General features: G+C 37.0%; 3 protein-coding genes across 3 annotated transcripts in view; all 3 read right to left on the reverse strand.

The window, feature by feature from the left end:
- bdg (bedraggled) overlaps positions 1–17793 on the reverse strand; it is a 226760-nt gene that overhangs the window by 73878 nt on the left and 135089 nt on the right. The gene's annotated exons all lie outside the window — the stretch shown is intronic.
- LOC135703178 (G1/S-specific cyclin-D2-like) overlaps positions 1–17793 on the reverse strand; it is a 306040-nt gene that overhangs the window by 61290 nt on the left and 226957 nt on the right. The window lies entirely within an intron of this gene.
- Positions 202–1914, reverse strand: LOC135703062 (probable cytochrome P450 9f2). Its single transcript, XM_065224170.1, has 2 exons — positions 1698–1914; positions 202–1633 (listed from the first exon to the last, which is right to left on the reverse strand). Exons 1-2 carry the CDS (start codon positions 1895–1897, stop codon positions 229–231), a joined length of 1605 nt encoding a protein of 534 aa, XP_065080242.1. The 5' UTR covers positions 1898–1914; the 3' UTR covers positions 202–228.

The raw sequence follows: 17793 nt of genomic DNA on the forward strand, positions 1-17793 counted from the left end.
GATAAGGATTTTTCAAATCAGGGACCGATTTCTCATTAATTTAATCATTTTTTTTTTAATAATGCGTTTATTTTTCCAGGCTCATTTTCTGTAGCTTTGCGGAGCCGATATTCATTGTTTAGATAACAAAATTACTTAAAACTAACGTTAGTAAAGCGGGGACCGATTACCGATTCATCTCAGCTCCTATATTAGTAAAGATCTTACCAGTAAAGCTTATTCGATATGTTACTCCCTAGGTTTAAATTCCAGCCAGACTCCTCCGGCAATCTTAATTCCAATCATTTTGCTTTCCAGCTTCAGAGGAACCTTCGTTTGCTCGCTTCTCACCAGGGTAAAGTGCCGCAGCAGATTGTACAAGATCACTTTCACCTCCAACAGTGCAAACCGGGATCCGATGCAGGCCCGAGGACCCACGCCGAACGGTAGATAAGTCCCCGGTCGAATCTTGTCTCGATTTTCCTCGCTAAATCGTTCAGGATCGAATTTGAACGGATCCGGATAGTATTTAGGATCATGGTGAAGGGCAGTCGTTGGGAACCACACGAGTTGATTTTTATGGATCTGTACCCGTGTGCCTTGTTCATCATTGTACAGATAATCCTTAACGCAGAACCGATCAACGAACGGAGCCGGAGGCCATAGGCGAAGAGACTCGGAAACTACCATGTCCATGTATTGCATCTTCTGAAGTGCTTCGTAGCTAACCGGTTTACCATCCAGCGATCGATCAACCGCCACGATCTCCTGGTACAGTTTGTCCTGAATATCCGGGTTGATGAGAAGCTCGTAGCTAACGAATGTAAGGCACGTCGAAACGGTATCCGATCCGGCAATGAAGAACAGGAAACACTGCGCTGCCAGTTCATTGTCAGACCAAACGCGGTTGTGAGAACTTTTGCCAATACTGGACTCTCCAACCACTGCGAACCCAGCCTCCGTGCTCGCCTGTTCCTCCTTCTGATGCTCAATTTCTCCCCGTCTCACCTGCATCAGAATGTTGATCATGTCGTTTCGCACAATTCCGTGCTGCTGTCGCTGCTTCATGTTATCCATGATCATGCCCCTGAAATATGCATTCATCTCCGCACTGGATATGTCCATCTTCAACTTGATCATCAACCTTGGTGACATCCTCATCAACAATACCTTCACCACCGTCTTCATGTTCTGGAAATTCATCAGCTCCTTTCCCTTCACGAAGAACTCGTTCTCTCGCTCCCGCAGCGAATCCACCTTGATCCCAAACGCCACCGAAGCGATCACGTCGTTACTGAATCGGGAAAACACATCCTTCATCTCGTACTCCAAACGCTTCCCGGCCTTCGCCTCCTCGCGGAAGAACTCCACCATCGATTGGGAGCACTCCGATATCAGCTCGAACATGTGCCGCAGCTTACTCCCGGTGAAGGCCGGACTCAGCGTTGCCCGCATATCGCGCCACTTCTGTCCCCGTAGCAGTAGCAGCGAGTTCCCGAACAGACTTTCCGTTCCTATGTCCTCCACGTCCCCTCGCGTGTAGATCGGCGTATGATCACTGAAGTGATCGAAGTCCTTCACTCCCATCTGCTTGATCGCGTCCGGATCGCGCACCATCCAAACCGGCGACGTGAAGTCGAACAGGCCGATGATTCTGTAAGGGGAAAACTGAGTTCAACAACAGGAATACGGCAACCAAGCTATCGGCGGTCACTTACTTTGCTGTCGGGTGTGTTTGGTATATATCCCTAACGTGCTGGAGTATGTCCTTCTTCTTGAGCAGAAGCGGTGCGCCACTTCCCAGCAGGAACGTAGGCTTCACGAAGGGAATGCCACGGGTTTTGAAGTATTGGTACTTTTGGTTGATTCGAAAGTACCACAGCAGGATGATTCCTGCGAGGACGGCTAACGCGAACATTGCAAATGTACTTCGATTGGGATGGATGGTGAAGTGAGAATAGCTGGCAGTTGCTGAAATAAGACTGGTTATATCCGATTGTTGCGCCGCTGATAACGCGGTTCTGTATTTGGCTATCTCTGGATTGATAAGTGTGTGAGGTCGTCGATAAGCTTCTGATATACGGGGTTGTCAGTTGCAGAAATGATTCGGTGTTATGAATCAATGATAACGATTTTGACACATTTCTATTATGGGATACAGGAAAGGTGATTCATGCGATTTATGGGTGAAGCCCGTGGTTGGTGGTGACTGTACTGTAGCACTCGTTTGCGTGATGCCGCTCCTACTTGCAGCTAGGATTATTTATGTTTACTCTGCGTCGATCGTTGGAGATACGGATGGGGTAGTGATTGGATATCGATCTGTACCGTAGTTTTTTTTCGAACGAATGGAACGAACGTGGGCAAATATTCTACGGTGGACTGGAAAATAGGTGCTTCTTGTGCGTGGACGGAGGACAAAGAAATAGAAATCCAAGGAGGAGAATAATGAGAAGGAGGAAATGGAAAAAGTGACAGCCAGCGTTGCCAGATATACCGATTTATCGGTATTTGTACCGATTTTTGAACTTGATACTGATATACAGATAAGGTTCCTCAGAATACCGATTATTGAGAATTTTTTAATAATCAAAATGATTATTGCCTGCCCGCGCTCAAATTTCAGAGAAAACTATTGTGAAATAACTATTGTTATCTAATCCTTTAAATTTGTCGAACCTCTTAACGGAATCCCTTTATGAAGAGCTTTGAGTGGGTTGGTTTATTTCCTTTAAATTCCGTTATAATTGCTTGACAGATACGCGTATTTCGTCTACTACTTGCAGACTTCATCAGTGCCAAGTACTCAACACCACTGAAGAATCCATCGTTAATCTACGAGTTATATACTAATCAATATTGATGGGATAATCATTCGCAAATTGATATTTGTCCGCTCTCAACATCACGCGTGATATTGGAGCAAAATATCATGCTTGATATTATTTTACGAGCTCCTTTGATATTGCGAGACTATTCACAACGAGTAAAGTTGAAGCTGAGAGTTGAATCGACGCAAAAATGATTCCGTTGCACCTCGTTTTCTTAGGAAAAGATGGTATAATAATGCTATCTCTTTTTTCTCTTCATTGATGGCAAACACGAAGCGACTGCTGCCAGTCGTTATGGAAGGTTCGGTTGCGTTCGGGTGTAAAGCAAAAATCATGAAACTCAATCTCACCACAGTGTGTTGAGATTTGTTACCTTGATATTCCGAGCTGCGATATCACAGCGTTTGCTTGTTGATTTTAGTCTACAAAAATCAGGCGTGGTCTTGTTCTTTGGTTCATATTTTCCCAACACTAATACTGATACACATAGGCTCGGTATTTGAAGAAATGTCTTCAAATGTATGCACCTTTATTATTTCATGGGGTTTTGGAGATCAAGGTCATCAAAATCGTGAAAATCCCATTTACTACCACGTCGGATTACGTCTTTCGGCAGCATATTGGGGGTCTAATTTCAAAAAACTAAAATCGTCCGCGCTACGAAAAGTGGTCAGGTTTTGACCACTTATAACTCTGTCAATAACGGATGGATTTTAATTCTAAATAAGCCAATCGATGGGAAATTTTTCTACGAATCTGCTAAAATAAGCACTGTATCAATTTTCAATAGGTCACTATTGAAAATTACACAAATGTCCAACTGTTGCAATGAACGGCGCCGGTGGTGTAGTGGTAAGCGTGATTACCTCTCACCCCAGAAGGCCTGGGTTCAATCCCAGTCGGCGCCGCCGGGATGTTCTGAGGCATAACATCTCTGATCACGCCTTCCTTCGAATGGGAAGTAAAGCCGTTGGTCCCCGGTTCATGAGTTGATGGGTTGATAGGTAGGGTCCAGGTGTGGAAGCTGCCTTCCTGGCACGTCGGTAGCATCAGCACGGAAAACAAGATCGACGGAAAAAACAAACCAAAGGAAAAAAAAAAAAAAAACTGTTGCAATGGTGATCAAAAGTAAAGTGGTTTTCCTAACACAGTTATCGAATATTAATACCGAGCACGTAATCCTACGTACGTGTCTTGGATACAACCTCTTATCTTCTTATTTTTTTTAAATAATTGAGGTATTGTTGAATATCAGATTTATAACTGGAAACCAGTAAAAATTAACTGTCAAATGGACTTGCAATATTTTCGGATTATTTTCATGGTCAAGACAGGCAAAGTAGTCAGCGTTTCTGCTGTTAGAGATTGTTTTCTCTTTGATAACTACAGCGGAATGAAATGGAAATTTTTGGGTAACGAAACATTAAACCTAATGACATTATCTTTATTCCTAGGTTGTTCAAAATATTCATCAAGATGTTTCCGAAAAAAATCTATATTCTAAGTATCCTGTGATTGTGGGTTGGAGGAACAATGTTAAATGAAAATGAAAATACCGTCAAACCCCATTAGTTTGAATAGCTAAAAGGACAATTACACGGTGCTCATTTAGAATTTGTCTATCTGGTACCCCTACACAAGTACGCACCTGTGTAGGGCTACCAGTTGCACAAATTCAAAATGAGCGCCGTTTAATTGTCATTTAAGCTATTCGAACTAACGGGGTTTTTCGGTATTAAATTATCAATAGCTTCAAATTTAAATATAAATTTGCTATTAAAATACAGAGAAAAAACGTTTTAATAGATATTGGATTATCAGCATAATTGCCCAGTTCTTCTCATATAAAAATTTGCTGCAAAATCAAACTTCAATTAATGCTATCAATTGAAAAAAAATCGGCCTCCCCACTCACCACGTTAAAAAATGGCAGTGAAGACATCAAGGGGTAAGTCACTCAGCACAGTGTCCCAAAAGAAGATTCGGCACAGCTTGGGCACATCCATCGGCATTCCTTCGGCACAATCTCGTAGGCATTGGATTGTTCATTAAATAAAAATGGGAGCACTGCTAGACTGCTGTTATTGAAGTTGTTCACAACATTACGTGCTGTTTGACTGTGTATTTCAGAAACATACTGTAATTGAATTTTCTAGAGAAACTCAGATTAGCAATTCACTTCTCGGTTCACATTTAAATTTGAAATGTAGGCTTCCAAGGGTTGTCAATTGCTATCGATGCCGGTCGCAAGTCTTTCAGCTACTACGCATATGGAGTGTACTAGGAACCGGAATGCAAGAGCAATATTGATGGATTGAATCATGCAATGGTGGCGGTTGGATACGGAAAACAGAAGAAGATTCCTGGCTTATTAAGAACTCCTGGTCCAATTACTGGGGAAACGATGGTTATGCTTAGATGGCGGTGAAGGGTAACAACTGTGCCCTTACCACCGATGCGACGTATGTAAATTTGAAGTGAGATTTCGGTTTAAATTTGAGTAGTTTTATTTTCGGATACGTGTCATCTTATATGAGATGAAATAAATGGTTTTCGATTTTTGTAATAAAAATAAAACTTAATTAGGTTAACTGGAAGCAATAAAAATTCCGTGTGATTGTGCCGTGAAAAGTAGTCGGTCAATTGGTCGGCTGCCAAACCAAACTCATTTGAACAATACCGAACTAATTTTCACGGCACAATCACGCGGAATGTTTATTGCTGCAACTCGACCTAATTAACTTACACATTTTTAAACTGAATTTCACTTGTTCAGGTACTACGATCAAATTCTCCCGGAACTCCAACCCAATGGTAAAATCAAACGTCTTCTTGCGCGGAATCATCACCTTCAGCAGTTCCTCTTCCAGATTGAGCAGTAAAACGTAGTGCTTCTGAATCGTTTCCATTCGATTGACCAGCAACGTTCGGACGACATTTGAGTAGTTGGACTTGTAACACGCACCCAGAGCACAAATGATAGATCCAAAGTGCAGATAGTTCTTGTCGCTGAATGCACTGAACTTCAAGGTGTAATTGCCACCCGACTGGATAATCGCCAGCTAGCACATGTCCAACTAGTTGGTATCCACACCAGAGACGTACCTTTTGTCCGTCAGAGCCTGCTCGACACCCTCCGACAGTTTGGCATATTTTACTTATCAGCATCCATAATCTCCATGACGTGATCCTTGAGGTACTTGTTGAATACATCTACCGTTTGATGGTGATAACCTTGGTGTCCTCCTTGGAGGGCATGATGTACGCGATTGGTTCGCTGATGAGCACCGTGTCGAAACTCTTGTCCCTGATGAAGACTCGCCACCCGGAAAGTTTTCCTTGGATCCCTTAATCACCTCCAGTAGCTTTTCAAAATTGGCCTTGTCTTTGTCGTTCTTTTCCCGAACCAACAGCTTCACCGGCGGAATGCCCTCCTCACCGTCCTTCTCGATCTGCTTCAGGAAATCGGCCTTCTTCTTGCTGGTCAGGAAAAAGATTGACTTTTCGCACAGAACCGTAGTCGTATCGATCAGCTCGTATCCCAGCAGCCAGGTCTTCAACGAGGTTGATTTGCTGTATATGGTTTCCTCGTCTACGCCGACCACCGTCAGAATGCAATCCACCTTCTGCAGCGAATCATCATGGGAAAACTCTGTTCCTTCCAGCTGGCGCAGAGGGGTTTTATTCGTCGGTAAAAGAAATCCTTATCGAGCACGATATTCGACATTTTTGGGGCCGTTGCGATTGTAAACCTCCAGCTGTCAGAAATACTGCGTTGCCAAATATACCATACTATTTTTTGAAAAATCACAGCTTATGCCCAATGGCACAATCGACAAACCAGCGGTTCACTTACGGCACACTTAGAAAAATGTTGACCCAAGATTGGTGTGCGGAGTGACCTACCCCTTGGAAGACATGCCCCCTTTTTTAAAACTACTGGCATCCCTGGCTCAAATTCCAAGTGTACCCGTGCATTTTCAATGACAGCTTTCCTTTGAGAGGCTTCCATAATAAAAAAAAATCCATACCCGAACGATAACCCAAATGGTAAAACTAATCCACAAATGGTTTGGATGATATCCATAATATGTCATTAAGCAAAATAATCATATACAATTTATTAGATTTTGTATTTACCATGTAACTCTTCTGTCTGTATCCCGGTAAAAACGCTCAGTAGCAAGAAACCTCTCGAGCTGTGTCTCAAGGTCGGCTTACTACTGGGTAATCTGGAGGGGCTTCGCGATTTTAATGTGCAGTACTGTCACCTGACTATTTAAAAGCTATGGAAAGTTTAAGAGACACAGTAATCAAAGGGTGTATATACTAATTATTTATTAATAAAAGCTATAGCAGGTGTGGATTGGATTTCTAATAGTAGTTCTATTGAATTTTATGGGTGTACAGTGGGTTTTTTTCTATGGGGGTTTGACGTACCGGTACTGAACTGCTGCCGTTGATTCTGCTCCGCCGAAGACTACTCTGCCGATGTACGAGCGCTCGCCGATGATCCTACGTACGACGAGCTTGACGTCGGGCGAATCAAGCCTGACAGGGTGGTGATGTTGGTACAACAGATCGACTTAACTTGATGGCGATCTGCGGTCTCCTGGCGTCTACCCTCGTTGACGAGAATTACCAGAGTCCAGGTAAGGCCGGAGTGACTTTGCTGAGAGGGGTCCTCTTTTGCGCTTAGAGCCGCCTTGGCCCGCGGAATGCGGCGATTTTGACCTTGCAATGCCAAATCGAAATGATGTCCTTTACTGTTAGGATTAATAGCCACTAAGGACCAATAATCCGACTCGTGTGCTTCCTGACTTAGTCGGTTGGTTCACAAAATGGCGCTGTACCGAATGGTGTGTGTGTGTGTGTGTGTGTGTGTGTGTGTGTACAATCTAACCCCCACTGTCCGGCAGTGTTATTATGGAAGAAAACTGCTTTTTATTACCCTTAAATTAAAGCAGGTTTAGTCCGGGAGTTAGAAGGTGTTAGCTCTATTGCAGCTCCAGTGACCCATTTCAGAATGCCTGGTAATTCACGACCACTCCGAGTTCACTTTTACTTACAATAAGCCCCGCATGTTCACTCTACCTTTATCAAATGGATAATGGTATCATAAACACACTTCCAGATTCAAAAAATATTATTTCCAAATCTGGCACGTATATAGTTTTGAAATTTGTTTAACTGTAATAAAACGATTTGAATGGACATTTCTTACCAATTTTGTTTCGAATACCTTTTGATTCATCTGCTGGCAGCACTTACTGGACCTTACCGGCGACCAACTCGTCTGCCCGCAAAAGCAACAACGCCTAAATCTCAAGGCTCTCCGGACGTCCCCTCGAAAATGCAATCGAGATATGTATAAGAACAATCTTCAACTGGAACGAACTCACCAAATCAATACATCCGGGAGCACATTCCCGATGCTTATTTTTCTCTCGCATGCCCGTCGTCGTCAAACGGCAAAAAAAAGGGAACTCGTTGAGCAATTTTGTGATACGGAATTTTCACTGAACATAAACCGTGAATTTACGAACTTCACCACTCCCAACTGCGAAACACGTTCAGAAGCACTTTTGGTAAACTTTCGATCAATTTCTTTGGAAAACACAATAAAAGTTGCAAGCGAGCCAACATCAACACCGATTGTATTTACCGAGCTCTTTCACGCACCTTGCAGCGCGTAACTAAACTGAAATTAAAATTTATCACTCGCGATGCCACTAATTTCTGATCCGGGAGAAAATCAAACAACGCAGATTGCGACATCTCTTCTGATGCTTGCAAACATGTTGAATCACGTTTTCTTTCTCTATTCTAAAGCTTCCTGGAAAGCGAGAAAACTACCAATCACACACGTATAAACGTCCGGGAGGCAGAGCGCCAGCGCTAATCCGGCAAATGCAGCCGAAAACTATGAACGCACCACAAAACAGAGAACAAACAACCGTATCCAAAGGCGTTCCAATTTAGCAGAAACTAACATTTCAGACTAAAATTCACTTCACGAAAACTAAACTGGGGATTGTTCTTCATTAAAAGCACTTCAGCAAATGGCGCTGTACCGAATGGTACCACAAAAAGGTCCTGTTTGAACAGATAGGTATTCCCGCGATTCCCCACTCACTTTTATTACTTTAAGGACACTTGGTTTTAACGATCCGAAGCACACGAACGCCAGATACTGATTCAGGAATGGCGGTTTTCCTTCGCGCTTTTCCCCTCCCATTGCTCTTCTCGTGAGACGTTATTTTCCACCCATTTTATAGTTTCGCATAGTTTCGCCCGAATGTTGTTGTACCCACTGATAGAATTCTCATACCCACTGTACTGTTGTACGGTTTTATACAATTTTCAAATTTAAAAACAATTAATCCTACTAACAAATTAACGTTTTTTTACAACGACTACTAACCCTACTAATCCAACACCAAATAACTTTAAGAGACGTGACGGTACATGTTTTATAACAAACGGTTACAACCAACAATTTTAGAATTATTAAAAAATAAAATAAACTACAAGCTTATGTACCAAATTATCAGTTGACAAGAATCATAACAAAGTTTTCAAATTATGAGATGAATTTTAATAGGAATTCAATCACAAAAGTCAGACAAAGTCTACTTTTTAGAACAGCACTTCAACAAGACAAATCTAACGCACAAACAACAGGTGAAATTACCGGTTTCTCAATCCAAGTAATCGCTGTTATTTATACCCACCAACTACCTCAGCACCTCATCGCCATCACCATGGTGATGATGACCGTTCGCGTTCGCAGTGCGGAAGGGGCGCAGCATGAAAACAAACAAACTCCGAACGCCGACGACGACGACGACGACGACGCCGAGTTGATGCCGGTGTTAGAATGCGTGTGTACGTGGAACATATCTCGAGTAACATTTGAAATGGGCCTATGTCCAAAACGTGAAATAAACGGGCTTTGATACCATTCTTTAGTATCGCTTGATAGCTACTAATCGTGTAGGAGAGTTCCGAATAATCGAGAAAAATCATTAAAAATAACTCGATTTTTGAAACGGCCGGCCAACGAAATTTTTCAATACATTAATAGGCCCGCACACTAAAACGGCCAACCATTCATTTATTTCATTTCATTGATAGGCCTAGTGACGTAGAAGGGCTGATGATTGAAAATTTTCAAACCAAAGCTAGGTCCTAACGCTTGAGGCAGGGCCGATGATTTGTTTTGAATTTATTTGACGTTGCGAAAAGGTTTAGCAAAGGGCGTACTATTTCTGATGACAAGCACAACGGCTTAACAAAAAGGGCATATCCATTGAAAGATTCACAGAAAGGCTTATTAATATATGAAATAAAATTGTTATCGATTCAATATAAATGCCGAAAATACTTCAACTTTGTTAAATATAAATTGAATAGTGGCGGAAAAATTAAAAATTCATTTTCTAGTTTGTTTACGTTTAGGACATAGGCCCATTTCAAATGTTACTCTAGATATATATATATATATATGATTAGTAATTACGTCACGTTGATTGTCCGGATCAGAAAATGATCCGCAAGAAACCAGTTCAGTTGCCTCCGCGACATTCAGTCGACCGGTTTCTTTGTTATTTGTTGTTTCTTCTCTCTCGTGGTTGCTTTGTTGGTATAGGTAAGCTACATTTAGCGCAGAATCAAAAATTTTAAAAACGGCTGTCTTGAGCTTGCTTGAGCTTGAGCTTGAGCTTGATTGACCGCCCACGGTTGCTACTCTGTTATTGCCAGATCAGCTGTAATTACACAGAGAACCAATAGACGATGCTTGGGACTAGCAATCATCCTCAATGTGTAAAAACTGGTGATCTTGAATTAGGCAATACCAGCGCCGGCCGCGCCCGAACACAGGTCAAGAAAGGAATGGGAAGGATTGTGTTGACATGACACTCGCTTTGATGGAAGCCGAGAACACCTCTGCACTTCCACGAGGAATCACTGGGATGTTGGATAAGAGGGTTGGGTTTGCAGCAGGGTTCGTTTTGGTAAACGATAAGCTGAATTAATGTCCTAACGATCATATAACGCGAAGGAGCTTGGGACTAAACCCACGGTCTTCTGCTCAGTAAGCAAAAACGTTTGCCACTAGGCAGACGAGCACCTTTTTAATCACCGAGTTGCTGTTATTACCATGTAGTCATATTAACAAATAAAACGATTGACGAATCTTGATTGTGGATGGGCCTGAGATTAGACTCATGATGTTCTGCTCAGTAAGCAAAAACGGTTGCTCTAAGGCCACCGAGCCCCTCATATCACATAATACCGTTGCTCAAATTTGTGTATCCATTCAAACCCGGAACCAACGACAACAACGAGTTTCGCAAAATACACGATGCACAAGCGATTTTACTATAAATCTCTTTGATATGTAAGGACCTGGGACCGCGTTTTTCTGCTCAGTAGGCAGGCCACTGTAACCGACGATCTTTCAAATCCGAAAACTAAAAACTACGAAAAAGTACTTAGGCCTTCATTAAGTTCCACATTCACGCGACGTACAATGTTTCAATTTGCTCTTTACGTATTGTACAGGCTAGGCCCTTTTCAAAATTTACGCGAGAAATACGCACAATCGTCACCTACCTCGCAAAACTGGTTCCAAACGACAACAAAGGCATAAGCAACGAGGGATTGTTGAACTTTGTTGGCTCCGGTGGTGTAGTGCACAGCAAAAAAAATGTAATATCGATCAACGTAATTCAAGCTGATGTATGGAATAATGATGTACGGTAGATGTACCAGTCATGGCTATACGCTCCTATTATGATGTGTTCCAATCATGGCATATAGGATTTCCATAGGCCATGATTGGAACACACCACAACAGGAACGCACAGCCATAACTGGTACATCTACCCTAATTGTAATTTTGTAATTTATCCGCACACACCCTGGTCGACCACTGTAAACCAATCTGCCGTTCAGCGTTATCGGTTTTTGTTTCTGGATCTTTAGTTGCCTCTGTGATATACTTACTTGCGGCATACTATTTTGGGAGTGTATATGAGCGTGTACCATGTACGGTAGCTCATCTCTCATCGTGATGGTGGGACATAGTAGACAAATTAGAGAGAAAACAAGGAGGTATTAGTATTAGTTATATGTAAACAAACAAAACAAAAGTTAGATAATGCGGCACTGTAACTACTACTATTTTAGAGGTATGATTCGTCATGTTTAACTCAATGTTTCAATTGAGGCAAACTATCTATCTTACAATTACAAAAGCAAACCTAAACTTACAATTATATGCAAATGCAAAATGAAACTTGACAAATCATCGTCAATTCCCTTATTCCAGGGCAGGGCCTGACGATTTGAATCTAATTTTGATCAGTGAACGGGCACCATATGGTACATTTTCTCACCATGAACCTATCATTTCCAGCCTATCTGAACTATTTAATAAATGGAAGCCATAACATGGGTTACGCTCCCCCTAAGCGGGCCCTCCGCATCCTGTCTCTGTCTTATCTCAAATACAAAATGCCAATGGTATGAATGTATCTATATATAACTTGGAAATGACGTACAATTAAATAAACCCGTAACCCACTCACTTGGTCAGGTTTCAGAATCGTCCAGTGGGCAATACGCTCTACACTCCAAGTTAGCTTTTTTTTTCAAATTTACCGCAAATTTGATATTTTACCCATTGAGTGTTGATTAGTCACAATGAAACATTGTGACAGAAGTTGAGGTTACTAGTGTATTAAATAATCTAGGTCCTATTTAGGATTATATCTGAAAAATCCAAATCTGGCCAACGCCCACCCTAAACCTAAACCTGTTCTAATCCACCTGAAATGACTAACGAATGGAAGACTTTGACTACCCAGCCATGCAATAGTCTCATTCCGTGCCTTATGGCAACTTGATGATTCTATTGCGCTCATCTTCTGGCACCACCCAGGGGAGACTTGGTCCTGTACCCAATGCTTAACTTATCTCCATTCCACTCAACTACTCGCAATTTCGTGTGATATAGTGGGCGGAATATTATTATATGAGACAATTCAATGCAGACGTCTTTCCAAATTTGGCAGATCGACAGGTAATCGGTGAGTTAGCACGATAGTTGCTATTCAACAACTCGACAACGAGAATTTCCCATAGCAGACGCCAACGAAATGACGTCATCGAGCTATCGATCAACTACCCTGGTTATCGCCTGGTACCTTATAGCACGATGCTAGGAGGCGAACCGGAAGAATCGATGAGCTACCTCCCCCCATAACTCTAAATTAATTTTAACATAACTTTAACTTAATTTTAACTTAGCTTTCACATAACTTTACCTTGAACATTACTTCAACTTTAACTTAACTTGAGCATAACATAACATAACTTTAACTTATCTGTAACATAACTTTAAGATAACGTTAACGTTAACTTAACTTAACTTAGCATTAACTTTAACTTAACTTTAACTTAGCGTTAACTTAACTTTAACTTATCTTTAACTTAATCTTAACTTAACTTTAATTTAACTTTATCATAACTTAACCTTAACTTTAACTCATCTTTAACTTAACTTTAACTTCTCTTTAACTAAACTTAACCTTTTTTTTTACTTAACTTTAACATAACATTAATTTAATTTTAACTTAACTTTAACATAACTTTAACCTAACATTAACTTAACTTTAAATTAACTTTAGCATTAATATAACTCTCACATAATTTTGACATAACTTTAACTTAATTTTAACTTAGCTTTCGCATAGCTTAACCTTGAACATTACTTTAATTTTAAAATCATTTTAATTTTAACTTCACTCTAACGTAATTTTAACTTTACTTTAACTTAACTTTAACAAACTTTAACTTATTTTTAACTTTAACATAACTTTAACCAAATTATAACTTAACTTTAACACAACCTTAACTAAATTTTAACTTAAATTTAACATAACTTTAATTTAACTTTAATGTAATATTAACTTAACACATCTTTAACTTGACTTTAACTTTATAATAACTTTAACTTAACTTTAACATAACTTTAACTTAACTTGAACTAAACTTTAACATAACCTTAAATTAATTTTAACTTAAATTTAACAGAACTTTAACCTAACATTAACTTAACTTTAATTAACTTTAAATTTTATCTTAAATTTAAAATAAGTTTACCATTAACATAACTTGAACTTAACTATAACCTAACATGAACTAAACAGATCTTTAACTTAACTTAAACTTTATAATAACTTTAACTTATCATTAACATAACTTTAACTTAACTTGAACTAAAGTTTAACAAAACCTTAAATTAATTTTGACTTAAATTTAACATAACTTTAACCTAACATTAACTGAACTATAACTTAACTTTAAATTTAATCTTAAATTTAAAATAACTTTAACATTAACATAACTTGAACTTAACCTAACATAAACTTAACATATCTCTAACTTAACTTTAATTAAACTTTAACATAACATTTACGTAATTTTAACTTAAATTCAACATATCTTTATCCTAACATTAACTGAACTTTAACTTAACTTAAGCATAAACATAACTCTAATTTAATTTTGACATAACTTTAACTTAATTTTAACTTAGCTTTCACCTAACTTTACCTTGAACATTACGTTAACTTCAAAATTATTTTAACTTTAACTTTAACTTAAACTTAACTTTAAGTTAACTTATACTTAACATAACATAACATAACTTTAACTTACCTATCACAGAACTTTAACTTTAGTTTAACATAACTTTAACTTTAAAATAACTTAAACTTAACTTTAACAAAAAATTAACTTTAAAATAACTTAAACTTAACTTTAACTTTAAAATAACTTTAACTTAACAATAACTTAAACTTAACTTTAACTTTACTTTAACATAATATTAGCAAAACTTTAACTTAAATTTAATCAAATATAATATAAATTTAATTTATTTTTTGCTTAACTTTACCTTACTTATAACATCCCTAATAAACGGGTACCATACACTAACAATTTCATAGATGGTACGACCATACCACATAAAGTTGAGATGATATCCCGAATTGGTGGTTAGGCTCCTCTAATGGTTATTGTTTATGCGGGATAACTTTAAATAAAGTTTAACATAACATTAACTAAGCTTTAACATAACTTTAACTTTAAAATTACTTTAACTTAACTTTGACACAACTTTAACATAACTTTAACTTATCTTTAACATTAATTTAACTTAACTTTACTATAAAATAACTTGAACTTAACTTTAAATTTAAAATAACTAAAACTTAACTTTAACTTTAAAATAACTTTAACTTAACCTAAACTTTACTTGAACCTAACTTTAGCAAAACTTTAACCTAAATTTTACCAAATCTAACATAAATTTAATTTCTTTTTAGCATAACTTTAATTTTAAGATAGCTTTAACTTACCTATAACACAACTTTAACTTAATTTTAACATAACTTTAACTTTAAAATTACTTTAACATACCTTTAACATAACTTCAACTTAACTTTAACTTACCTTCAGCATAACTTTAACTTAACTTAAACTTTAAAATAACTTAAACTTAACTTTAACTCTAAAATAATCTAAACTTAACTTTAACTTAAAAATAACTTAAACTTTAGTTTAACTTTAAATTAACTTAAACTTAACGTTAACTTTACTTGAACATAATTTTAGCAAAACCTAAATTTTACCAAATTTAACATAAATTTAATTTATTTTTAGCATAACTTTAACTTTAAGATAGCATTAACTTACGTATAACACAACTTTAACTTAAGTTTAACATAACTTTAACTTCAAAATTACTTTAACTTAGCTTTAACTTACCTTTAACATAACTTTAACATACCTCTAACAAAACTTTCACTTACCTTTAAATTACCTTTAAATTAACTTTAACATAACTTTAACTTAAGTTTAACATAACTTCAGTGCTAACACTTGAAAACGGCGCAAAAGCCATTTGTAAACAAATGGTTTGTGGGCCCCTTACTCGCTACCCGAAGAACGCCCACGCAAACCAACAGCATCGTCAGGAAGAGGAAAATTTCCCCTACCCGATGTTGCTGTTGTGTCGCACGGGTGCACTTCAAGTAGTGAGTAAAGGGCCCACAAACCATTTGTTTACAAATGGCCCCTGTGCCGTTTTCAAATGTTAGCACTGACTTTATCTTTCCTTTAAAATAACTATAACATAACTTTTTCTCTTACATAACTTTAACTTAACTTTAAACTTACTTTAACATAAATTTCACAAAACTTTAACTTAACTTTAACTCTACCTTAACATAAGTTAAACTTAATTATAACTTAACTTTAACTTTAACATAACTTGAACTTTATTTTAACAAACTCTTATCTTAATTTTAGCTCTCATTTAATTTTAGCTTAACTTTAACATAACTTTTACTTTAACATAACTTTAACTTTAAAATTACTTTAACTTTAACTTCAAAATAACTTTTACTTTAACATCACTTTTATACTTAATGAATGATTCAAAAAAACTTAACATTATCATAAAATCAACTTAACTTTAACTTTATAATAACTTTAATTTTAACATAACTTATACTTTAGTTTGAATAAACCTTAACTTAACATAATTGAACTAAACATGAACTTAAATTGTGCTTAACTTTAACTCAATTTTAACTTAACTTGAACGTTACTTTAATTTTAAATTAATTATAACTTAACATTATCATAACTTTAAATTTAACATAACTTTAACCTAACTTTAACTTAACTTTAACTAAACTGCAACATAACCTTAACTTAATCTTTACTAAACTTGAAATTTTAACTTAAATTTAACATAAATTTAACTTAACTTTAACCTAACATATACTTAACATATCTTTAACTTAACTTTAGCTCTAACTAAACTTTAACATAACCTCAACGTAATTTTAACTTAAATTTAACATAACTTTAACCTAACATTAACTGAAGCTTAACTTAACTTAAGCATAAACATAACTCTAACTTAATTTTAACATAACTTAATTTTAACTTCGCATTCACATAGCTTAAACTTAACATTAACTTTAACATAACATAACTTTAAATTAACTTTAACTTATCTTTAAGATAACTTTAACATAACGTTAACATAACTTAACTTTAACTTAACTTTAACTTAACTTTAACTTAACTTGAACATAACTTTAACTTTAACACAACTTTAATTTTAAATTAATGATAACTTAACGTTATCATAACTTTAACTTAACTTTAACATAAATTTAATTTAAATTTAACGTTAACATAACTTATACCTAAATTTGAATAAAATTCTACTAAACATAATTTTAACTTACCGTTAACTTAACATTAACTTAAATTTTACTTAACTTTAACTTAACGTTAACTTAACTTCAACATAACTTTAACTTAACTTTATCTTACACATAACTTTAACTTTACTTTATCTTAACTTAAACATAACTTTAACTTAACTTAAACATAACCTTAACTTAACTCTAACTTACCTTTAACGTAACTTTAACTAAATTTTAACTTTTACTTTAACATAAGTTTATCTTACCATCAACATAACTTTTATTTTAACATAATTTTAACTTAAATTTAGTTGTTACATACTTAATTTAACTTAACTTTAAATTTTACTTAACTATAATAAAACTTTAACTTAAACATAAACATCGGGATCCGGCATCGGAATGCGTTGCATCAGTAAGGATGCTCAACTCAGCCGGATTCCTCCTGCGGATCAATTTTGGAAAATAGTTACATCAAAATTGATCCGTTGGAGGAATCCGGATGAGTTAATCATCCTTGTTGATGCTTTGCATCAGTCAATTAAATCCGCCGGATTCCTCCAGCGGATCAATTTTTGGAAAAAAAATACATCAAAATTGATCCGCTGGAGGAATCCGGATGAGTTAAACATCCTTATTGATGCGTTGCATCAGTAAGGATGCTTAACTAAGTCAGATTCCTCCAG

This window comes from Ochlerotatus camptorhynchus, unplaced genomic scaffold, assembly GCF_037179485.1.
Source record: "Ochlerotatus camptorhynchus isolate MF236.1 unplaced genomic scaffold, CSIRO-AGI_Acam_v1.1 ptg000209l, whole genome shotgun sequence".
Taxonomy (NCBI): domain Eukaryota; kingdom Metazoa; phylum Arthropoda; class Insecta; order Diptera; family Culicidae; genus Ochlerotatus; species Ochlerotatus camptorhynchus.

Excerpts from the sequence above, each read along its gene's own strand:
- LOC135703062 (XM_065224170.1), bottom strand. The coding sequence starts at position 1,897 with ATGTTCGCGTTAGCCGTCCTCGCAGGAATCATCCTGCTGTGGTACTTT. Across the intron at positions 1,634-1,697 it reads CAAACACACCCGACAGCAAA|AATCATCGGCCTGTTCGACT; the intron begins GTAAGTGACCGC and ends TTCCCCTTACAG.